This window comes from Barbus barbus (assembly GCF_936440315.1).
Source record: "Barbus barbus genome assembly, chromosome: 8".
Classification (NCBI taxonomy): Eukaryota; Metazoa; Chordata; class Actinopteri; order Cypriniformes; family Cyprinidae; genus Barbus; species Barbus barbus.
The window spans coordinates 29,270,949-29,294,641 of record NC_136736.1 but is presented as its reverse complement, the minus strand read 5'-3'; the positions used below and the strand labels follow the sequence as shown (position 1 = coordinate 29,294,641).

At 35.9% G+C, this 23,693-nt stretch overlaps 3 protein-coding genes across 7 annotated transcripts; 1 reads left to right on the top strand and 2 right to left on the bottom strand.

Moving 5' to 3' along the window:
- Window positions 1-4,676: 4,676 nt before the first annotated feature.
- Window positions 4,677-9,591, top strand: LOC306874336 (voltage-dependent calcium channel gamma-3 subunit-like; the record flags this gene model as incomplete). Its single annotated transcript, XM_079424302.1, has 4 exons — window positions 4,677-4,890; window positions 6,431-6,514; window positions 7,095-7,235; window positions 8,819-9,591. The coding sequence occupies exons 1-4, from the start codon at window positions 4,680-4,682 to the stop codon at window positions 9,589-9,591; spliced, it is 1,209 nt and encodes a 402-aa protein (XP_079280428.1). The 5' UTR covers window positions 4,677-4,679.
- A 1,312-nt stretch (window positions 9,592-10,903) lies between these two features.
- LOC306873717 (uncharacterized protein) lies at window positions 10,904-20,075 on the bottom strand. 4 transcript variants are annotated; one of them, XM_079423197.1, is made up of 12 exons: window positions 19,789-20,042; window positions 18,292-18,651; window positions 17,956-18,077; window positions 15,840-17,847; window positions 15,640-15,710; window positions 14,627-14,685; window positions 13,940-14,097; window positions 13,660-13,819; window positions 12,590-12,781; window positions 12,178-12,399; window positions 11,375-11,531; window positions 10,904-11,299 (listed from the first exon to the last, which is right to left on the bottom strand). In XM_079423197.1, the coding sequence occupies exons 1-12, from the start codon at window positions 19,829-19,831 to the stop codon at window positions 11,225-11,227; spliced, it is 3,627 nt and encodes a 1,208-aa protein (XP_079279323.1). In that variant the 5' UTR covers window positions 19,832-20,042; the 3' UTR covers window positions 10,904-11,224. The 4 variants fall into 4 exon arrangements, with proteins under 4 accessions (XP_079279323.1, XP_079279322.1, XP_079279325.1 ...); XM_079423199.1 differs by having other exon boundaries at window positions 11,119-11,299; window positions 12,215-12,399; window positions 19,789-20,061; XM_079423196.1 differs by having other exon boundaries at window positions 10,917-11,299; window positions 15,840-18,077; window positions 19,789-20,075.
- A 1,287-nt stretch (window positions 20,076-21,362) lies between these two features.
- LOC306874427 (acyl carrier protein, mitochondrial-like) lies at window positions 21,363-23,646 on the bottom strand. Of its 2 annotated transcripts, XM_079424467.1 has the most exons (5): window positions 23,436-23,618; window positions 22,716-22,844; window positions 22,536-22,623; window positions 22,234-22,340; window positions 21,368-22,151 (listed from the first exon to the last, which is right to left on the bottom strand). In XM_079424467.1, the coding sequence occupies exons 1-4, from the start codon at window positions 23,592-23,594 to the stop codon at window positions 22,249-22,251; spliced, it is 468 nt and encodes a 155-aa protein (XP_079280593.1). In that variant the 5' UTR covers window positions 23,595-23,618; the 3' UTR covers window positions 21,368-22,151; window positions 22,234-22,248. The 2 variants fall into 2 exon arrangements, with proteins under 2 accessions (XP_079280592.1, XP_079280593.1); XM_079424466.1 differs by having other exon boundaries at window positions 21,363-22,340; window positions 23,436-23,646.
- Window positions 23,647-23,693: the final 47 nt, after the last annotated feature.

Here is a 23,693-nt window from a genome sequence, read left to right as displayed (position 1 = left end):
AAGAGTGTATTCATAGTCTCCATGAGAATGTCTCGTCTTTTCATCTCCATGAGAAATATCCTACCTCTTTCTTTTACACATTCTCTCCATAGATTCAGTCAGTTTTTTTCCTGCAGCCCCTCGTTTCCAAATGAATTAGCCTGACAACATACAGCACTAATGGCTTTTTCCAGAGCTAATTAGGCCTTATGCAACCTTGAACAGTTTAAGTTACAATCTGATCTAAATTAGTAAAGCATTTCGGTATCAATTCAAAGTCATGTTCCCATGCATCGGTAAGTGATAGACAAGCAAATATCCTCAAGCACTTCTTGCTAGATGTTTGTTTAAATGGTTGATATCTGTCAGCTTGGTCTGAGATTCTCAGCGCAAGCTTGCATTACAGTAAAACATTCAAATAATGACATCCATATGGCCTTCAGTTTGCTCCCAGCATAATGGCTTCTGTTCATGAGATGCTCTTAAAATTCATTATTTGTGTCATGATAACTTGAGGAAAGAACATAAGACAACAGGGTTGATTTATAATTTACATGCAACTCAAAAGCACATGGATAAAGCTTTGAAAATCAACATTTTACAAGAAAACGGTTGACATTTGCAGTGCCAGAAATATGTTGATTGTTTGCCTTCATTATTGCTGATCAGTTGAAATCTCATATTAAATCATATTAAAAATCTCATATGAGCTTAACTGTGAGAGCATCATATTAATTTTGCTTTTAGAGATTTTTCAGTTGTGCTCTTGTTATTGACACAAGTCATATTTATAAGATAAAGGGGTAATTATAACAAGTCATAATTATGACATAAAAAGTTTATGAGATGAAAATCCTAATTAAACACATGATTTCTATTTAAAAAAAATTCAACTTTCAATTTCAGTTTTTCAAAAGTGATGACTTTTTAATTAATAATTATGACTTTTCTCATAAGTTTTACTTTTATGTCTCAATTTCAGCTTTTTATATCTTAATGACTTCGTATGTCAATTTTGACTTGACTTCATGTCATAATTATTTACCAAAGCATGATTTTCCCTTATGTGGTGGAATTGGATTTTTTAAAGAAAAGTTGGCATAATGCCCATTTTAGGGTTAAAAACTATTTGAGAAGGAAACCTTCTGCAAGCATGACGCAAAGAGAATAAAATGCAAAAAGCAGTGACTGTAGAATCAAATAACATGAACTTAAAATATGCTTATGAAACAAAAATGGATAATGAATTAGGAGAGACGTATCTTTAAGGGCACAGAAAAGTGCTATCGTACAACAATGCAGACTTCTGATGTGCAATACGATGAGAATTACTAATACTGAATGGAAAATGTTACAATGCACTTTCAACCTTTACTGTGTTTAAAGCATTGAGTTTCACCATTTCTTTTTCATTTGTTTTTGAACAGTTGACAAGTGCATGCGGTTGCAATCCTTGATGAAGTGCATTAGTGCTGTTTACTGAATTGGCATCAGGGGTTGTTCCATGCATATCACTGGCTGCAGAGAATGTGATTCATACTGTATGAGCTGAAAAAATACAACATTAGCTACTGTACCAGTCTTGACTGAAACCCTAATGTGCCATATATTTTTGTGCAGGCATCTGCAGTGTTTGGGGAACTTGTTATGTGCAATGTGTCTGTGTTAAACAGACTCCACGAGGAGTTTTAGTCTACCCTATGCATGCATGGTAGAGCCCTTGCTCTTTTACTCGGTGTTAACTTATTTACTAAGTGTGTCAGTAATGGCTGGATCTGTTGTAGCATAGATCCTTATAAGGGTTATGGTGTGTGTGAACATTTCTATTTGTTTACGTTTTATTTTGTAATTAGATATATGAAATAGAAATATAAGTATTCTAGTCTTCCAAATGAAAACACATTGTGTGATCATGTAAACAGTGACAATATAAGTAAAATCTGCTTTTCCTGAGGTGAAACCTGCGGGGATAATGTATAAAGATATTGTATAATATTTATTGTATAGTGTATATGGAGGGTTAAATGTTTGTGAAGACATGTAGCCTGAACTACAAAGATGTAAAAGCTGGAAAGAAAGATTGAAAAGCTGTTATTTTAAAGCAACTGTATGTTTTTAATAATCTTGAACTACAGTTTCAAAATCATTCAGATGGTTCACTGACTTTTAATAATGCAAATGGCTTTTGTTTCTTTTTCCTTTTTCCATTCAGTCGTGTGTTTTGGGAATATGTAGCCTAAGTTTGCTGAACTGGTACGAAATTCTGCGAAAAAGGTGGATTGCTTTACGGCAGTAACAAATGCATGAGTAATTACGACTTAAATTAACACTTAACTTAAAAAAAAATACACAGAACTACATGCATTTGCTTTAACTGGACATTTATAAACAAAATAAAATAAAACAAAAACGTGCAGATAAAATAGCTTGTAGCTAACGGCCTTACTGGCATTACTGTCCTAAACTAAATCTCTTCAGCACGTGCGTAATTGTAAATGAATGATGTGGCCTTTACGCGATCATGGTAATTGTCACACCTCGAACAAACATGCACATTGTAATATTGTAAACCCTGGCCCTGTTTAGTAGGCGGTTGTTATTTTAGTTTTTCTATCATGTTTTAATGATGAAGGCTTTAAAGGGCTTCCTGTACAAGAATCAATCCACCGAAAACAAGTTTTATACTATGCAAGACAGATGCATGTCAACAACGACACATCAACATAACATCCAGACAGCAGCAGTGGTTGGCTATGGGGAGCTGGTGATTGCAGAGATATTTTGCATGTTATTTATTTATGCTATGTGGATCATTAAAGCTGAAGTTTTCAAATGCCAATCTGTGCGTTTGTAATTTTTGTTAGCGTTTGTTATGAGGTTATGAGTCCATAGGGTCTAAGATTGTTGACCCATTCACAAGAAAGTGAGAAATGTGTAGGCTACCTAAAAATGTCAAGATGTTTTTCTATTTAAAATTATTACTGCTTAACTTTGCCACATGCTGGACCACAGTGGGGGGGTGGGGGGCACATCTCCCAATATTCATAATATTGAAAATATATTTTTTGTCATTTCCTATTCTGATTTTAGTGAGCCTACAAAGTGAACTGATGATACTGATATGATTACTGCTATAATGATGTTTCCTGCTCGATTACGTCACCCGCCCGTGACGTCTCGCCCTTCCATTGGACAGATTACACGTAATTCAGAGCGCGGTCACGCTGGAGAAATTCCCCTAGCATTTCGACGCAGCTGGAGTTCCTGGAAGGGAACTTCAATATGTGTATTTCAGAAACGTTAAAGGGATAGTTCACCCAAAAATGAAAATTCTGTTATTAATTACTCACCTCATGTCATTCCAAACCCGTAGCTCCGTTCATCTTCGGAACGCAATTTACGATATTTTTGATGAAATCTGAGAGCTCTCTGACCCTCCATAGACAGCAAGGGTCCTTACACAATCAAGGTCCAGAAACATAGCAAGGAGATCGGTAAAATAATCCATGTGGCATCAGCGGTTCAACTGTAATTTTACGAAACTATGAGAATACTTTTTGTGCACAAAAGAAAAAAAAAACGACTTTATTCAAATTCGTCTCCTCCGCATCACCCTAGCGCCATTTTGGAGAATATCAACTGGACAGAAACTATGTATGCTCTTCTATGTTATAGCCTCATACCCAATGTGCTGTTGTCATTCAAATCAAAGCATAAATATACGTAAAAGAAGTATCGGCGCGGTGTGGCTGACACAGAGGGGTGTTTTGTCTAGCGGACTTCATCCAGAATGGCGCTAAACTGATGTAGAGGATATGAACTGTTGAATAAAGTTTTTTTTTTTTTCTTTTTTGTGCAAAAACTATTCTTGTTGCTTCGTAAAATTACGGTTGAACCCCTGATGTCACATGGATTATTTTACCGATAGTTTCTGGACCTTGATTGTGTAAGGACTCTTGCTTTCTATGGAGGGTCAGAGAGCTCTAGGATTTCATCAAAAATATCTTAATTTGTGTTACGAAGATGAACGGAGGTCTCGCGGGTTTGAAATGACATGAGGGTGAGTAATTACAGAATTTTCATTTTTGGGTGAACTAAACCTTAAGTGTTCATAAACATATATGTTTTCTGTCAATATGCGCTAATATTAGCCTAGTAAAAGTCCCACCAAATTTTACGGTTTGTAAATAAAATGCAAATGACAGGGTAATTAAATAAATGTGTTGGTTAAATCTGTGCATATTCTTCTTTAAAATGTACTGATCCTTTATTGCATAAGTTTATCTGTGCTGTTCAACACTATCGAGCGCAAAGTGAGAGGCGGTTCTTTACATCCATAATCAGAAGCTCAACCGAAGCCCACCTCAGTTTGATCCATATGGGAATGCACACAGATCAGTCATGGGCATACTGGTTTTATCTGAGGGAATATCGAGAAAACGCTAACACTGGGAGAAAGTTTTTCTTGGAGTTGATTTTGAATGTATAAGGTAAGTTTGGAGCATTAAAGTGAGGATTTACCTTAATGAAGGAGATACACCCCAATGATCTCTCTCACTTTACGCGCAAAAGCGCACAGCATGAGGAACGCGTGCCAAAACTTCACTGTCACGGTCGCAGACATGTGAGACTTCATCAACACGCGTGCATATGGATAAGCCGTGCTAAGTGTACACTGATGCCAGAGAGCCGGGTGCAGGATGAAGGTGTGTAACCGTGGAGTGCAGATGCTCCTCACCACGGCGGGGGCTTTCGCGGCCTTCAGCCTGATGACCATCGCCGTGGGCACCGACTACTGGCTGTACTCGCGTGGAGTCTGCAGGACCAAAAGCGTGAATGACAATGACACCAACCGAAAGAATGAAGAGGTGCTTACGCACTCGGGGCTCTGGAGACAGTGCTGCATGGAAGGTACTTTTTTCCTTCAAAACTGTGATAAAATGCCTTTTATTGCATGTTTAGACATATAACACTATAATATATATTTTAGCTCAAACTATGATTTTGTTATGATTTTTATTTTATGATTGAAGTTGCAATATAACTATGGTATAAGCTATTATTGTTGCAATAAAACTGTGACAAATTGATATTAATTTAACGAAACAAATTAATTAAATGACAGAAAGGTTCTGAAACCTTAAAGTATTCGGTTGAGATTTAATGTCACTGAATAATTACACCAAAAAATAACATCTAAAGTGACTAAATTAACTTTTATTCAAGTCAAAATAGCACAACATTATATTAATTTATACCAACTGTTGTTTAAGGTTTAAATCAGGTAAAAATTGCTATTTAATATAATAATTTTAAGTTTCCATTTTTACAGTGTACAAAAAAGTAAAAAAAAAAAAGTATCCTTGCTGTTTTTTCATTGTGCAGTAGTTTTACTGTTTTATTTTTACATGTACCATACTAGTAATTGAAGTACTTTAAATTACTCATAGTTAGGGTTGCAAAAAAGTTGGAAAATTTCTAGTAAATTTCAGAAACTTTCCAGAAATTTTGGAAACTTACTGGGAATTTTGGAAACTTTCTGGGATTTTTGGAAAGTTTTCATAAATTTACCGGAAAATTTCCACCCCTTTGCAACCCTACTCATAGTACACATTCACTATAATAGTACTATCTTACAATGACCTTACTGTCACTGTCATTTTACCACACATCACGTTTTTCTAAAGCTTGTGGATTAGATGACTATGTTTAAAAGTTGGAGCCGAATCCAACCCCTTTCCTGTTTCCTGTGGTTTGATTTATTTATCTGATTATTGATTTAATTATTTTTACTTTCTCTCACAATACGCATTCCTCTAGTTTCGACCCATCTGTCACACACTCTCTGACCTATATCAGTTCAACGTCAATTCTTTTAATGGAAAGTGTAATGAAGCGTTCACTCTGTTAAAAGGGCATCAAAGTGGCGGCGTTCACTTTACGCGTGTGAATGCAAGAGATATTTAGGGCACGAGTAGACAGTTATGAAAGATGGTTGGCACAGACCATACACTTTCTCTAAAACTGATGTTCTCTAAAATCAGTTATACACACAAAGAGATAGAAATCCAGCTATTAAAAATGCATGTATGTGGCATCTACATCACACTCACATACATGCACATGCAGTGACAATTTTGTATTAAATTACAAACAACAAAAATAAAGCCACGGAAGCCCAGTTTAAATTGACACTTTAGCGTCTATATTTTGCTTTGAATCTCTATTAATAGTTACTTTGGCTCATATCTGATATGTGGAATGACACTGAGCAAAAAAGAAAATGTGTTGCCTGGATAAAAGAGAAATGTGTGTTTTGAGAATGTCTAATTAGTTTGGAGGATATTGATATTGTTAATGATTTGAAAGCATTAGTCCAATCATGTGGAAAACAGCATTGGCTTTTAACTGAGGCATGTGTGATTGTGAAAGTATCTGGTGTTTCTTACAGGCCTATTTAAAGGGGTTTGTAAGAACATTGATCATTTTCCAGAGGATGCAGATTATGAACAGGATGCTGCGGAATATCTACTGCGTGAGTATCTACAAATGTTTCACATTCAGTTAAAGGTAAAAAACATGCAATAAAAACCTACTATAAAAATAGCGTTTGCAAACTCTGTAGTTTCCCATTTAATCACTGCTAAAAACAAGGTTCCTTCATAAACATTTTAGAAAAGTGTGGAAAAGTATACTGAATTTGATTCCACGTGTGAATATGTATGAAAAAATATTTGTTATTGTGTTCAGTTTTGCTAATCATATGATGCATCAGGTGAATACATGCAGATTCTTCTTATCATGTAGCACATGTTATTACTTCAGGAAAACCAATGGCAAAAAAAGATCAAATAATATTTAGAGATGACAATATTATATACTAAATATAATGTTGAAAATAATGCTGTGTGAACTATTTATGGAAAAATAATAGGACTGATAAATGTGGCTTGAAAATTATGGAATTTTGAAATGGAAAATATGTAGGAACCCTTATATAGACCTCAAATAAAATAATAAGTAAAATAATAAGTATATAGATTAGAGAAAAAACACTATTAGAGATTAGTTATAATCTGTGTGTGTGTGTGTGTGTGTGTGTGTGTGTGTGACAGGTGCTGTGCGCGCCTCTAGTCTTTTCCCTATACTGAGTGTGGGACTGCTGTTCGTTGGTGGAGTGTGTATAGCCGCCAGTGAGTTCTACAAGAGCCGACACAATGTCATCCTGAGCGCAGGCATCTTTTTTGTCTCAGCTGGTATGTTCATATGCTCATATATAGACTTTTACCTGGTTATATGTACCATAGATGTTTTCAAATGTATCAATTATAAATATATCTGCAAACAGCAGGGGAAGCACCTCAATAGCAGCCCATTAATGTTGAGTAGATTTGTTTGATCATAACAAAGCAGATTTTGTATTACTCGTAACTTTTTAGCTTTTGAATTTAAGTGGCATTCTTATGACAGTAATATGGAAGCCAATTTCTGCCACATAAGAAAAATCATTATGCTTTGGTAAATCATAATTATGACAAAAGTGAATGTAGGACATAAAGAGTCAACGTATGAGATAAAAAGTTTAATTATGACAAAAGAGGAAGTTATGAGAAAATTTCTAAGAGATTATGACAAACAACTATGATAAATATTCAGTTATGACATAAAATGATGTATTAAGACAGCTGAAATTATGACTTAAAAGGTAATAATTATGACAAAATGTTGTGCGTTTACTTCATATTTAAGACTTTTTATCATGTTATTTTATCATTATTTTAACCTTTTATGTCAAGTTTACCAAAATGTTCCATTATTTGCCCCCATACTTTTGTCTTTTTATTTCATAATTATGACTTTTTTGTAATATTCATTATTGTACTTTTTATCTTATAATTATAACTTAATATCTCAAAAAAAAATTATATAATAAATATTATTAGCCTATATTAAGTTATAATTATTATGACTTATGTTTCTTCTTATGTGACAGTTAAAATTATGATCTAAGTCACACACTATGAAAAATTTAAAACGGTTTCATCTAATTATTATTCAGTAACTAGTTCCACAGAAATTTTACGTTCAGTGAATTTCTGACTTCAAAGTGTTGCCTGAATTGTTATTTTTTAGTTGGCTCAGCCTTTACTGAGGTTTTATTGTGCACGTGCACGTGTTTTTATTAGTTTAGTCAACATTAGCATAGCTAATTGTTGACTGGATTTGAAAATAAACATTCATTCAATGTTTTTCAAATATATTTGTGTAGACTTAATATAATATGTCCTCTCAACTAAGGCCAAGCAATAAAATTAGCTGAACTTCAATATTTTTGCCCTTCCAACAAAAAGTAAACGTTATGAAAGAATAAGTCTTGATTATGATATGCAAAGTGAAAATTTTCATCTCATGACTTCACATTTACATCTCAACATTACCTACTTTTTATCTCATGAGTCGGTATCTCATAATTTCGAATGTGGCATAAATGGGCTTCTATACAATGCAACATTTCATAAACATAACTACAGAATCATTGCAAAGAGAAAGTATTACTTTCTGTTTGGTGTCTTTAGCAAATTCATGATTCTGGAATATTAGTAGCTTATTGTTAAAAAAATGTGTTTTTTTATTTTGGAAAAATGCATTTACATAATTTACGTAAGATTATTTTCATAAAATCTACAGTTATTTAGAGGATATCCTGCATGATAACTTCTAGGGATATTTAATTTCTAAGGACATTTCTTTGGAAATTGCCCCCAATGGTTAGGTTAGAAACACACATAAGTGGCCTGGAGCGAAAGAAGGAAGCTTGACAGTATCTTTTTTTTTTTAGGCCTCAGCAACATTATTGGCATTATCGTGTACATCTCATCCAACGCTGGCGACCCTAACCAGAGTGAGTCGAAGCGCAGTCACTGGTACGGCTGGAGCTTCTACTGCGGCGCTCTTTCCTTCATCATAGCGGAGACTGTGGGCGTCCTGACCGTGCACCTGTTCATCGATACGCACCGTGTGCTGAGAGCGCGTTCGCATCGCACACTCCAAACCAGCACGCATTCCCTACAGCATCGGCGCTCGACCAGCTACCGTTCCCGCTACCGCTGGAGGCAGGCCCAAAACCGCTCCTCAGACTCCCGATCGCGCGAGCCCTCTCCGGCCTGTCACGGGAATGACCTCGGGCTTTACGCGCTGAGACGAGGACTTCCACCAACAGCTGCTCACGCGCTCGCGCACAACACCCTCAGCGCAGGCAGTGGTTTTGCACATTTTCATAACTCTGTCATCGCTAATAACAGCTTTGCAAATCCTCATGTGTTCACCATGCAGAACTCGTTGAAATCAGAAAGAGAAATTTCGCACATACAAAACTCGTTGAGCACCGAGAAAGGCTTTGCGTTTTCAAATGCACATGCACAAAATTCAGTCAAACCTGAAAATGGAGTCGCGCTGTCGCAGAACTATAAACTAAACTCAGTAAATCCCAGTAAAAGCCCAGTGCATGCGAAAAATTCTGGGAATGACAAATCATCTGTTCAGAACTCTATAAAAGAGCCCTCATATATGTCTAAAAGTAGCACTGCGTCAAGAAGAACGACTCCAGTGTAAAACAAATAAAAATGGTTTGACCTAAACTGCTATATTATGCTATATGAACGGTACGAGTAAAGATTAGCTAATTCCTTCACCGAATATGTGCATATTACTGCCTTTTACCTTTATGTACTAACTAAATGAAGTGGATTGACTCTGAAAAAACAAATGGTGCTGTTTATTGTGCCCTCTGCTGTCTCTCTGCAGAAGCGAACCTGCTGCCTTGTCCTTCGATCTAGAAAAGCATTTGATATTTTCATTTGAAAAATGTCATGTACATTTATAAAGATATGGCCTACTTCGTGTTTTATTAACTTGGCATTAAATTATAGAAAACTAGTGTGTGGGCGTGACAGCAAATTTGACATTTCACTCTTCTGACCACCGTAATCAATCTCTCAATATGTTCCCCTCTTTGGTAAAGTCATAGAAACACTATTGTGATTTTTATGTTGCTATTGGAGGAAATGGGAATGCAAAAAACATTTAAGTTACTATTCACTACTATAGAAGTTTACCCAAATACAGCGATTTCTGAGAACCCCGGAAATATAAAAAAAATCATCATTTCTAGATCCATATTATGACTGATAAAATCAGTCCACTCTACTAGATCTTCTCTGAAAATATAATGCATCATTCTCATTCCAGTGGACACATATGCACAAAAAAGCTCCAGCACGTGTTAAAACATTGTAGAGCATTTGGTTTTTAGTGTACATTACATTTTATTTGTTCTTTTGGATTGGGTAATTTAACAGACAATTTTTATACAAATGAACTGACAATACAATTGATAGGAGAGATGGCCTGGAGGAATGGGGTTAAGTGGATTGATTTTAGACTCAATGAGGACAGAATAAGATGGTGAATGGTGACATTAATGTCTGGGTCATGCATGACTATGGCTGAACCTTGAACTTTTACGCTTGCATGTTAGGCAATCAGAAAACGGTGCCTTGCTACCTCAATTATTTGGCATGTTCAGGTTTGCTAACACCAGGTTTGTTGTCACATTTTTGGAAAGCAGAGCAGGAGAATATGAGGTGAGAACCAGAAAGGCGTTAGTGACATTTCACCAACTTTAGGAGAGCCAAATGGATGACAGTACTTTTGCCAGTAGAAAGCGCTCATTAAGAGCTTTCATTTGATATATATATATCTCCATTTCACCAAAAATGTCACTTACGCCCTTCTGGTTCTCACCCCTCGATATGTTCTATTTTTAGAATAAGTACAGCATTTTCTATTAATTTCTCATTTCTTATTATTAATGTTAAAAACAGCTGTGCTGCTTCCTTTTTTGTGAATTTTTTGTGATTTTTTTCAAATTCTTTGTTGACTAAGGTTTAAAAGTGCAACATTTATTTGACATGGAAATCTTTTATAACATTATAAATGTCTTTACTGTTACTTTTATTAAATTTACTGTCATTGCTGAATAAAAGTATTAATTATCTAAAAATCTTGATCCGAAACATTGGAATGGTAGTGTATATTTTGTAGAGTACACTGCAAGCAGATCCCAAACAAGTCTTTTTTCAGTTAAAATACATTTTATTAAGTTTGGCACAACAACGGTGCTCCTGAAACAGATGAAATATTCTCTCACTTGACCAGAGCGTGTTGGGTTTTCTGAGACTCTCCATTAAGCTGTCCAGCTCTTCTCTAAATCTACAAGTTCCATGCCTTCACAGTAAGAGCGGGGACGAGACGCTTTTACCTGGATATGAAGAACAGTTATGTGTCATTCCATTACAACAATATAGATATAGAGCCTTTAGTGTACGAGTCTTACTGTGGTGGTATTCCTGTTGAGCTGCTGCAGCAAAGGAAATGGTGTCCATTGAATGGGCTCAATCGGCCAGCTACAGACTGACAAGTCACTAGCTTTCCCAGAATCCACCACCCCATCCGCCAAGCTGCAGTTGCTGAGATCCCAACCATACTGAGAACTGTAAGCCCAAACATACATGCAAAAATCATGTGAACAACTTACTCTTCTTATGGTAATACTATGGTGCTTTATACACTACCATAAGCTTTTAGTGTTACAATATTTCTATTTTACAAAACCATGATCTGCACTCACATGAAACAGCCTTTTCTTTTCGTTTTATTCTACATTTATCACCAATATAGGACAATATTTCTATTTCAAATAAATGTTGTTCTATTGAACTTTATATTCAGCAAAGAATCCTGAAGAAAAAAACTTGAAAAAATGTTGAGCACCACAACTATTTTCATCACTAATAATAAAAAGAAATTGTTAGAATGATTTCTGAAGGATCATGTGACACTGAAGACTGGAGTAATGATGCTGACAATTCAGTTTCGCATCACAGGAATAAATCATATTTTTAAATCTATTGAGATAGAAAACAGTTATTTTAAATTGTAATAATATTTCACAAAACTACAGTTTTAATCAAGCAAATACAGCCATCGTGAGCACAAGAGATTTCTTTCAAAAATATTAAAATAAAACTTACCCACACCTAACTTTTGAACAGTATTGTACCATGCTACTGAAATTCATGTACCATAAAATTTATGGTAAACCATGATTTAGTCAATAATATGCAAATCTTACGGTACCCGTGAGGATATATGGTGTTGAGGTGTGTTCCACTACCGTGGTATGTGGATACCACAGAAAGACTGTCATCATGGTAGCAGCAGGTACGGTCAAGGGCTCTCAGGTGTAGTAATTCATCAGAGCGGGTGAAGGCAGGGTTATCCAACGAGTCCTCAGAGCCCGGCCAGGACCTTCCCCAAAAACGAGCCGAAAGCTCATCAAAGTGATTAAATCTGCGATAGCTGTTTCCACACACACACAAGACAAAGGAATATTATTCACACATTCAACCCCTGTGGTGTGGCGCTATCACAACCCATGGTTTGTTTTAACTGGCCAATGATTTCCTGCAAACTTTTTCCAATAACAAAACCAGGCTACTAGAGCTGAGTGAGTGGGAGTGTGTGTATAAAATGATTGAACATGTGTTACCTGCTGCGTGTTTGTTCCACTTTGGCTTGCATTAGCATAGTTTTAAAGCGGCGCACTGTGAGATAAGACAGAAGAGCCATGACTGCTGCGACAGCGAACAGTACTCCAAAGCACACGCCCACCAAACGCGGCCGGGTCATGTGGAGGTCACAGCGCTGGCCCATAAACCAGTAATCATCCCCAACAGGACACCTGCAGAAAAAGAAATTTGGTCAGCAGGATTTTAACACGATAAAGTCTGCTGTATCATCTTTGAAATGTACATTTTTGAGTATCAAAATGATGGAAACCTCCCTGTTGTACACTACATGCTTTCTGTCATCTGATTTATACCTTTTTAGCAAGTAAAAGGCCTTTGGGTATAATTGTAAAATCATCTTTAAAAATCGTGGTACATGTGTCCTTTTACTGTGCAATCTTTACTGATTCTTATAAAGTAAAACAAAAATACTCTTTATATTGTTAGCAATATTTCATGCTAATAGATTTACTTGATTAAACATCATCTTGTAGAAAAATCATGTTAAAATGTATGTTTCAAATATGACGCAACAGGCTTTTGATGAATGTTTATTTGTACATCTCTCAATCATCAATGTATTGGGAGATATAGGGTGACAAATTATATCTATATGCATTTCATGTCTTAATATGCGTTTCATGTAGTCTGCTATACTATTATGAACATCTTGTTGATTGACATTACAAGTTATCAGAATTTCATTTAATTTTTTTTTAACCAAATCCTCGGACTAGAATCATGTGTGAACTCTATAATCTTTTATACTATATAAGCCATAAAAGCCTGATGCATCAAAAACACACAAGCTTTTTTACTTATTTTTTTTAGATTTCATCTAAAGGTTTAATAAACTGTTCCATTCAGAAAATATACATACATTTTTCTGACTATTATTTAATATGCCAGGCTTTACAGGGTTAGTCAGTGTGCACATATAAATGCACAGGTCTTGACCAGAACAAGTTGCAATTAAAATCAGATTGTATGCTGCTAATAAAAAATCTGACAATGCAAATCTTCACTGCATGGAACTTTTTGTGGAACTTACTGGCAGATAGGCTGTTGCCCGAGGCGATGGACACAGATGCCCTGATGTTTGCAGTATTCAGAGTGGCACACAGATGTACAGGTGGCATTGCCCTTTGAAGAAACACACTGGAACCCAGATGGACATTCAAACAACCATTCACAAACATCTGTCTGCAAACCTTGGAAAGAAACAAATGTATTAAGGTATGATAGGTGGTCTGATTGGTTGAGACAGAAATAAAAGCGAGAGATATCTAAAAAAGATGTAACTTGTTAAGATCTTATCATTCAGCACTCACCTCCCACAGTAATATTCTTCACTCTAACTCCACCCACAAGTATTCCTTTCTTTGGCAGTGGGTTTAACCCCGCCTCTTGTAACAGAGACTCCACCCTTCCCAGCCAGGAGAGTGCTTCCACTGTTTGGAATTGAACTAATGTTTGCAGAACTGGACCACTGATGAAAACAACCATCACAAAATCCATCAAAACTACTTATTTAACACAAGTCATCCACCATTTAGATATTTTTAGATCAGGTTTTCAAAATCTTTTTCTCTGCTGAACCACTGTGACTTAAATTTTGTGCCTGAAATACGCTCTGAGATTTTAAACCTAAAATGTGTTATATTTTGACTGTTGGATTTTTAAAAAATAATTAATGTTTAATAATTTTATAATAGATTTTATATAATAATAATAATAATAATAAAATGTAGTCTGTATTTTTCCCAATTTCATGAACCCTTTATATGAACCCTTCAATCATGATCCTCTAGGCTAGGGGTCCCAAACTTTAATTTTATTTTAGACAGATCAGACAGAACTACAACAACAACAAAAAAACTTCATTTACAATTACAAATTCTTCCCAAGTACTCACTGAATTATGAATTTCATTAAAGCAATATAGTCTCTCAGCTAACCCACAGTGCATATATCTAAATAAATTAACTGACAATATATATGTCAGTAAATATTTTTACCTGTGCCAGGTCACATGTTGATTCTGAAATCCAGAAAGGCTCTGCAGAAATGTCTCCACCTACAGGAGTGGATGAAGAGCAATGACAATCATATTACATTCAACCATCTGCTGACATGAATGTCCCTACACTAACATTCAAAATTTGGGGTTGGTAACTTTTTTTTTTAATAATAATTAATATTTGTGACCCTGGACTACAAAACCAGTCATAAGTGTCAATTGTTCAAAATTGACTGAAAGCTGAATAAATAAGCTTTCCATTGATGTGTGGTATGTTAGGATAGGACAATATTTGACTGAGATACAACTATTTGAAAATCTGGAATCTGAGAGTGCAAAAAAATCTAAATATTGAGAAAATCGCCTTTAAAGTTGTCCAAATGAAGTTCTTAGCAATGTGTATTACTAATCAAAAATTATTTACGGTAGGAAATTCACAAAATATCTTCATGAAACACGATCTTTACTTAATGTCCTAATGATTTTTGGCATAAAAGAAAAATGGATAATTTTGACCCATACAATGTATTTTTGGCTATTGCTACAAAATATACCCCAGCGACTTTGGTTTTGTGGTCCAGGGTCACATTTAGCAACGACACATTCAGCATGATCAAAAATGGATAGTAAAGCCATTTATAATGTTATATTTCTATTTCATACATAAATTTAGATTCTATCCAAGGAATCCTGAAAAAAAAATGTATCACACTTTCCACAAAAATGTTCTCACAGTTTCTTAAGTACCAAATCAGCATATTAGAATGATTTCTGAAGACTTGAGTAATGATGCTGAAAATTCAGCTTTCCAAAACAGGAATAAATTGCATTTTAAAATATATTCAAATAGATACAAATTTAATAATATTTCACAATATTACTGTTTTTATTGTTTTTATCAAATAAATACAGCCATGGTGGGCATAGAAGACTTCTCTCAAAACATAAAAATTCACACAGCCTACCAAGGTTTGAATAGTAGTGTATATAAAGTAATTCAAATGTTTTCACCTCAAGCAACCTCATACTAGGGGCATAATCTCCTTCCAGAACAATCTGTAAGAGTACTTGAAATGTTTTCTCTGAAAACAGAAGAACAACATTTTTCAGGAAAAAACAAAACAAAACAAAAAAATCATGTTTACTAAGAATGTGGAGAAGTAAAAAATTAGGGGTCTCAAAGAAGCAAAAGTTACATATACATTACTCACCCTTGATGATTGCTGGCTGGTCCTTCACTATAAAATAATGGCGTCCATGTGGCCACTTCCTGTCAAAGCTGGATGCAGTAGAATGGATCCAAGATGTTTGAGTCACTGCTTGTGTAGATACTGTGTGTGCTTTTGTTTTAATTAGATAAGGGCTTGTGGTCATATGTTGGGGAGGTCTGACAGTGCTGGGTTTATGCACTGGAAAGTTTGTCTGGACTTGGAATGAAGTCGTTTCTGTGGACGTGGCATGTGGATTCATCTGCGGGGTAGTTATTGAAGGTGTGTGAACCACAGAGGTCTCACTAGTTTCCCAATGTGAAGTGGTCGTACTAACAGATGTGCTTGTTGGAACAGTTGTACTGACCTGAGAGATGTATGGAGTTGTGGTTTCCAATGATGAAGTACTCAATGGGGCGATGGTGTGGGCGGTAAAGCCATTAATGTTTTCTGTTGATCCAGTATGAATGTCGTTAAATGGAGATAAGCCAAGAGTCGTCTTCAAACTTGTCGTACTAGTCTGAGTAGGACTCGAATGACTTCTACTTACTGTTTGACCCTTACTCATCTCACTGATATCAGTTACATCGGAAAATCCCACATTGCTCTGCATGTTTTCAGAAGATGTTGGTGAATGCTGAGGTGTAGATGTGTATATAGGGAATTCAGTATGCATACTTGATTTTGTGATGGTATTTTGGACTTGTGATGGAGACACATCAAGTTCTTCTAAATCAGTATGGTTCACAAATCTCACTGTAGTGCTGTCTTCAACCATCAGATCAGAAGTCACTTTAGGACTAATCTGAGGACTCGACAAAGAGATTGATGGACGGTTGGTTATAGGGCTTTCTTGTTTGCCTTGTACTGTAGATGGTAAAAACGAAGTGCATGCAAGACCAAGGCAATCACTTACAGAAGGTAACAGACCCTTGTCCTTTTCTGGGGTACTAGGACTCTCAGTAGGGGTCAGGTCTGGAAGGATGGTAGCTGGGAAGGTGGTGAAGGCACTGATTTTGTTAGTGTTGTGTGATGTCCAGTAAGAGATTGACGCAGATGCAGAGCTGGTTTCTTGGGTGCTTGTATCGTCTTGACTTTGGATGGTGTGTGAGATGTGGGTGGTTGATGCTTCCAAAGAAGTCAAAGTTGGAGTCATAGGAGAGTCATATGAAGAGTGCATGAACTCACCTGAAGTTGTTGACTGATTCTCAGTGGTAACATTTATTGGCGGCTCATTCGGAGACGTGGAGTATTCAGCTGTGTCGCTATCAGAAGATTCTAGTTTGTGGGTTTGATTAACACTTGGAAACTTCGATACTGTTGCAGGCGTACTAGTAGTGAGTAGTGAATCATCAAAGATTGTTTGATTAGTAATGTTTTGATCTACATTAGTTGACCTTGGAGAGCGATCTGTCCTGTCCATCTCTGATGATATACGTTGGTTGTCATCTGTCATTGTGTTTGAACTCCAAAAAATCGAATCAAACTGACTCGTCCTAACATTCTCTGATATTGTAAACCCATCCCTATTTGGGAGCATCACCGTGGTTGCTTTAGACTGGTAAGAATGGTCATTAAAAAAGTGTTTAGAAGTTTTGTCGAATGTATGAATATAATGCGGACTTACAGTCATAAAGCTGGAAGTTGGAAACATTGAACTTGGATCATCTCTTTTCGTCGTTTTGGGCTGTATTTTGGTAAATGCATGTGTACGTGTGTGCTGTGTACTTCCTTTATGTAGTTCAGTGTGTGAAACATCATTTGTGGTTAAAAGTGCACTTGTTTTTTCCATGTCAGTTGCCTGTCTGTGTGTAGTTTGTACAGACACCAATGGTGATTGGATTTCAGTAGAAGTCTGAGCCAAAGAAGGTTCATTAGACAACATTGGATGCGTGTTCGTGTGTGTGTCAAGGGCAGAGCTGGTCTGTGTATCAGAATAAGAATGTGTGCCAGCGAGTGCGAGGTCAGAGATCCAGGCTCCAGCCGTTTCCTGTCCATTGTTGGTGATTTCCTGCGGAAAGAGAGGTCTGCGCTTATCGTCCAGGTCAGACACACCTCCGCCCTGCTGTATACTCTCACCCCTGAGAGCATGTGTTTTGGGGGCTGCATTTCTACTCACTGGAATGTCAGGGGTGTAGGTTACACCGTTTGAGCCATTTGGAGAGGGAGACACCGGGTCAGCATCAGAGTGGGTGTAAGGAATCAAAGCAAGAGTGTGACTGTCCTCTGACGTGTTCCATCCTGAGAAAAACACACACAAAGATGAATGGAAACAGGAATTATGAGATTATTCAAGACACAAGAATCCAACACTAAGGGAAATGTACAAACATACAACAACATTCTCTCAGTATTGTTCATATACTTTTCACATATACTACTGATTTGGGGTTGGTAAAAAAAAATATATGTTTTTGAAAGAATATTATATTAGCATGGTACTTAAGTGACTTACTCAGATGTAATGTGGCAAATGTTGTTTCATCTGTCCTTCTGAAGCGCCATTCAATGATGGTTCTCCCAGTGCCAGAGAATAATGCCCGCTCCTCTCTTTCATAGATCAGTGTATTCCCATTCCCAAATTTAATTCCAATACGAGCGCCTTTCCCAATAGAAAGGACCTCTATCCAAACAGTCTGATTTTCATAAGGATCAATAATCCAAGCGCAGGTAACATCCAACTGTTTTTCTGCACTGTCATTGGTAATTCTGTTCAATAAAAGGCTGTTTGGGTTTAAAGAGTACCGAATTGAGCCGCTCCTCTCTCCAAGAATTTTACCTCCACAGTCTTGATTCAAGTTCAACAGTGTGTTACCTACAGAGAAAACATCATCATCATCACCTTCAATAAGTTAAGAAACTTTAAATATATTTACCTAAAAGTTAGATAATAACTTTTAATACCATTTTATATTTTAAAGTATCAGTACTTTTGTACTTTAACAGTATTTTTTGTAAGGGATGTCACTTGCTACCTTTATTCCAATAATAGCATAGTAGGCTACTATCAATGTGCATGTCCAAAAAGAAGAACAAGAAGAAGAAGAAGAAGAAGTTTTATTTATATAGCGTCTTTCCATTGCTCAAGGTCACTTTACGTAGTGCTATACAAAACATTTTCAAACCTAAAAACACAATACAAACACATAAGGCCAAATAAAGCCACATTATCCAAAATGCAAATTAAAGAGATATGTTTTTAGCTGAGTCTTGAAGGTAGACAAAGAAGATCAATTACGAAGTGTAAGGGGTAGCGAATTCCATAATTTAGGAGCATTAACGCGGAAAGATCTACCACCTACAGTGGACAGCCGATAACGAGGAATGGACAAAAACCAAGCTCAGATGATCTGAGGGACCGGGGTGGAGAGTAGGAGTACAGTAGGTCAGACAGATATGGAGGCGCACGACCATTTAATGCCTTAAATGTTAGAAGTAATATTTTAAAAGGTATACGAGATGCCACTGGTAGCCAGTGCAGATCATGCAGTAGAGGGGTAATATGAGCAGAACGCCTGGTGGAGGTAAGAACTCTTGCTGCTGAGTTTTGGACATACTGTAACCTTGCAATAGGTTTTTTAGGCAGACCAAGAAATAGAGAATTGCAATAATCCAGACGTGATGTGATTAATGCATGAATTAAGATTTCAGCATCAGCTAGAGTCTGAGAAGATCGAAGACAACAACAACAACAACAACAAAAATGTAATCTAGAAGTACCATGGTACTTTTGACACGTGTAGATTCTGTGGTGCATATACATTCAGTACCTATATGTTATGATCAGGCCCACTACAGTAAATGTTAATGATACATTTTTAAAAAGGATAAATCATAACATAAACTATTTAAAAATTATATTAAATAGTTTTTATAATGGACACATGTTTAAACATAATATAGTGTGTTTAGCATGTAAATACCTCGTCTATTAATGAAATAGTCGTCTTACCTGGAGCGAAAATAAATAAGAAAAGATACACAAAACGACGCATTTTGCGAGCCAACACATTCCAGGAAAGAATCCGTTCCCGCAGTTAATTCCATAAAGAATATTTAACTATTCTAAAATATGATGGAGACAATAGGCTATATAAACTAGTCAAAAAAAGTATGTGTAACGAGGATTAATTTCAGTTTTCCTTCTGTTTTTAAAGACCTTTACAGAAGAGTCAAGTTCATCCCTCAGTCCGCCGCAGAAACCGCGTTGAACAGACCTCAGCTCACTTTATGAAGCTCGCGCGTGCGCGTGCGTGTGCGCTTCTACGAGCGCGCGAGCTCGCCCAAGGGGTGTAGAAAACAAGGCATCAGGCACACATATGATTACGATTAGGCATCTTTTTAAGAGGGAAAATGGGACGGAAGCGATATAACGTTAAGGGGACAGAGGAGATTTCAAGATTAGGTTAATTATCGAGGCTGTGTGTGTTTGTGTGAAAGAAAACAGAGTGTTTGTTTGTCATTCAGAGATCATTGGCACAGTATCTGTGTCTCATAATCAAGAGATGCCTTTTTAGACAGCAGTTTTAGGGGATTGAATGCAGGAATTTAAGGAATACTACTTGTGTGAGGTAGATTAGATTTTAGACTTCATTTGTAAAGCAAAGTAAAAACTAAAACTATGCTAAAAGGTATTCTGACATTAAATAAAACTTGCTTAAAAATCAATTTCATAAATGCAAATCTCACTGCATTTAAAACTTTGCTTAACCTTTTCCTAATGCACAGAAATCCTGACACAAACAGAAAAAAGGAGGAAATGCCTGGAGCGTCCCTCCCTAGCTTCTCATCATCCCAGTGAGAGGTACGTTCACAGACATACTAACACAGAGGGAGGGAGAAGGATTTATTACACCTGAAAGGGTTTAAGTCCATAAGATAGGAGTGTCTTTAAAATTAAAGCCTTTTTGAACTTAACTTAAACCAAAGTTATTCTCTTTTACCCAAAGCTGAAAGTTAAACTGAAACCCCAAGTCTGAATAAACTATATTTTATGACGATTGCTTATTTATAAAGTCTAAATTAAGAATGAATTATATAGCATTAATCAAATAGTTTTGCTATATATGACTGTGTAATATTTTATGTTTTAAATATTCTGAAGGAAATACAAACACAGTCTTTTTATGCTGAGGAGCCAATCCTGAAATACACAAACTTAAGAGATGGCATTAAAGGAATCCATGTGCAAATGTGAACAAGAATGTGAAAGTATCACCATTTTAAGGCCACACTGCAATAAATGTCAACAGCTTAATGTTGTTTAGGGTAAGTTAAAGGTCATTAGTGGAAGATTGTATTAGTTTTATTAGCATTAACATCAGGGGGTAAAGATTAAATACTGGACAAGAAATGTTTCCTAATATAAACTGTCTTGGCTCCAACTCTGGAAAAGTCTTGCAGTAAAATGTTAGACTTGAAAACAATCTCCAGTAGGTGGTGCTATAACACAGCCACTCCTAACTATTAAATCTGAACTTGTGTTCTTGTTTTATAAACTACTATTCAAAAGTTTGGGGTCAGTACGATTTTAAATGAATACTTTTATTTAGCAAGGACATAATAAATTGATCAAAAGTGACAGTAAAGGCATTTATATGAATGCAAAAGATTTATATTTCAAATAAATGTCGTTCTTTCAAATCAGCAGCAAATCAGCGTATTGTGATTTCTGAAGGATCATGTAACTCTGAAGACTGGAGTAATGGTGTTGAAAATTCAGCTTTACCATCACAATAATAAACTGCATTTTAAATTATATTAAAATAGAAAACAGTTATTTTAAATTATGATAATATTACACAATATTTACTGTATTTGATCAACTGAATACAACCCAGCATAATGATTACAATAAACAAATAATTGCATAAAAATTGTACCAACACCAAACTTTTGAATAGTAGACTACCTCATATTAAAACATAATTCATATAAGCACCCTATGATTTTGTCTTAGTACATGGTTTAAATATCAGAAAACAAAGAATGTCAAGAAAACAAACCCCTGACCAGTTATATGAATGAACAGACTGATCATATTGGCACAGATTCATAATGTACCTGAAGACAAAAATAAAGTCTTTTAAACTTATTCAAAGTCTTTATTTTTTTTGTAGTATTCATATGATTTATTCACATTATTTGCACACTCTTATTGTATGAATGAGGAGCTTGTGCATGTAATGTTAGCCACAAACTAAATTATGAACACCGATTTAAACACATATCTAAATACAAAAAGAATAAAGAATGACGAAGAACAGCAGAAACATAAAGAGTTCATGACAAAAGCTCAATGGTCTTCATCTTTATCTGGATGAAAAAGAACAAACAAGTGTTCATAATAAGGTTCACCCGAAATGACTGAAGTGATGTGAACAGTAGTTAAACTCACAATGATTATTTATGCTCATTCATAAACATCCTTCTTGTCTGCGATGTACTGAACAATCTCTTGTGGTGTCATTAACTTCTCTGCATCAGTATCAGGAATTTCAAAACCTGTGCATGAAAGCAAACACTTCATCAACTGGGGAGGATAAATACACATTCATAATCAGGTATAATAATCGGTTTCTATTAATCCTTAAACACCAACAAGAACAAAGCATAAGAATACATAAATACAAAGCGATGATCATAATGAGAGAAACATTACACTTGAAATTACATTTATAAAAAAATACAATTACATACCAAATTCATCTTCCATGGCCATGATGATCTCCACCTGGTCTAAACTGTCCAATCCCAAGTCCTTCATGAAGTGAGACGTTGCCTGAAGCTATTAAGAAAAACACTTTTAAATTATCATCAAACACAGTTGATCTGCAGAATATGGTATATTTGATCTGATCAAACTGATGGAGTATTGACCTTCTCGGGGTTGATCTTGTCGTAGAGCTTCAGGACGTAGAGGACACGGTCATGGATAGTGTCCAGGGTTAATGGGGGCAAGTCACCGTACTGCCTCCACTGAAAAACCTGACATGTACTGCCGGAGATCTACAAAACAAAACATCTTAAAATACATGATTTCAACAGACAACTTCCATTTTAGTTTAAGCTTTAATGATTTTGTTTGCTTTCTATTTGGGTTTAATAGTCTATTTTCATTTAATATTTATACATTTATATTCCAGAAATGATTTGAACAATTTTAGTTATTGATTGAAGGTTCAGAACAATAATAACTGATGATACATGAGTATTATGATGAGCTAAATCATGTATTTGTTAAATATCATAGAATATCAATGTGAAACAAAGAAATTATACTATATGGAATATATAAAATATACAGCAAAAAATAAATACACCTTTAAACGATCATAAATACTGTCATGTAATGTATACAAACATATAAACCATTATAACTGTGTAAATCATAACAGCAAAAGAGCTAATTAAAAAAACAAAACATACAGACCAGTCTAATGATCTAGTATGCTACATAAAGATGGTAACACTTAGGTAAATTGAGAATCATTATCCCGAACTGTTCATGCAGGTCAGTTGGTTAAAAAGTATAGGATGTTGAAGTCATTCTAACTAAAGACACGGGTAGGTCATTGGATGTCATGAGTCAACACACACCTGCGCCAGAGGAGACTTGTGTCCATTAGTCAGCTGTGATAATGCTCGGTCACGGGTGAGTGGAGCTGCTGTTAATGTCACGGCAGTATTGATACGGTTAAAATACACAGTTCGGTGGTTCAGTGATCGGACACACCGGGCAATGATGCGCGCCGCCATGTTTCTCAATCCGCTCCCACAATGCACTGCCACTGCGCATGCGCGACACACTGTCTTCAATTCTTTCGAATTGATATTATATACATGTAAATATTTAAC

Bases quoted from the DNA above. Each gene is read 5' to 3' on its own strand.
- LOC306873717 (XM_079423196.1), bottom strand. From the start codon at position 19,831: ATGCGTCGTTTTGTGTATCTTTTCTTATTTATTTTCGCTCCAG. The intron at 18,078-18,291 runs GTAAGTCACTTA...TGTTTTTCTCAG, and splicing joins ATTTGCCACATTACATCTGA to GATGGAACACGTCAGAGGAC. The intron at 12,782-13,659 runs GTAAGTTCCACA...CTTTTTCTGCAG, and splicing joins GGGCAACAGCCTATCTGCCA to GTGTCCTGTTGGGGATGATT.
- LOC306874427 (XM_079424466.1), bottom strand. From the start codon at position 23,594: ATGGCGGCGCGCATCATTGCCCGGTGTGTCCGATCACTGAACCACCGA. The intron at 22,624-22,715 runs GTCAATACTCCA...TTTTCTTAATAG, and splicing joins ACAAGATCAACCCCGAGAAG to CTTCAGGCAACGTCTCACTT. The intron at 22,341-22,535 runs GTATGTAATTGT...TTTCATGCACAG, and splicing joins GGCCATGGAAGATGAATTTG to GTTTTGAAATTCCTGATACT.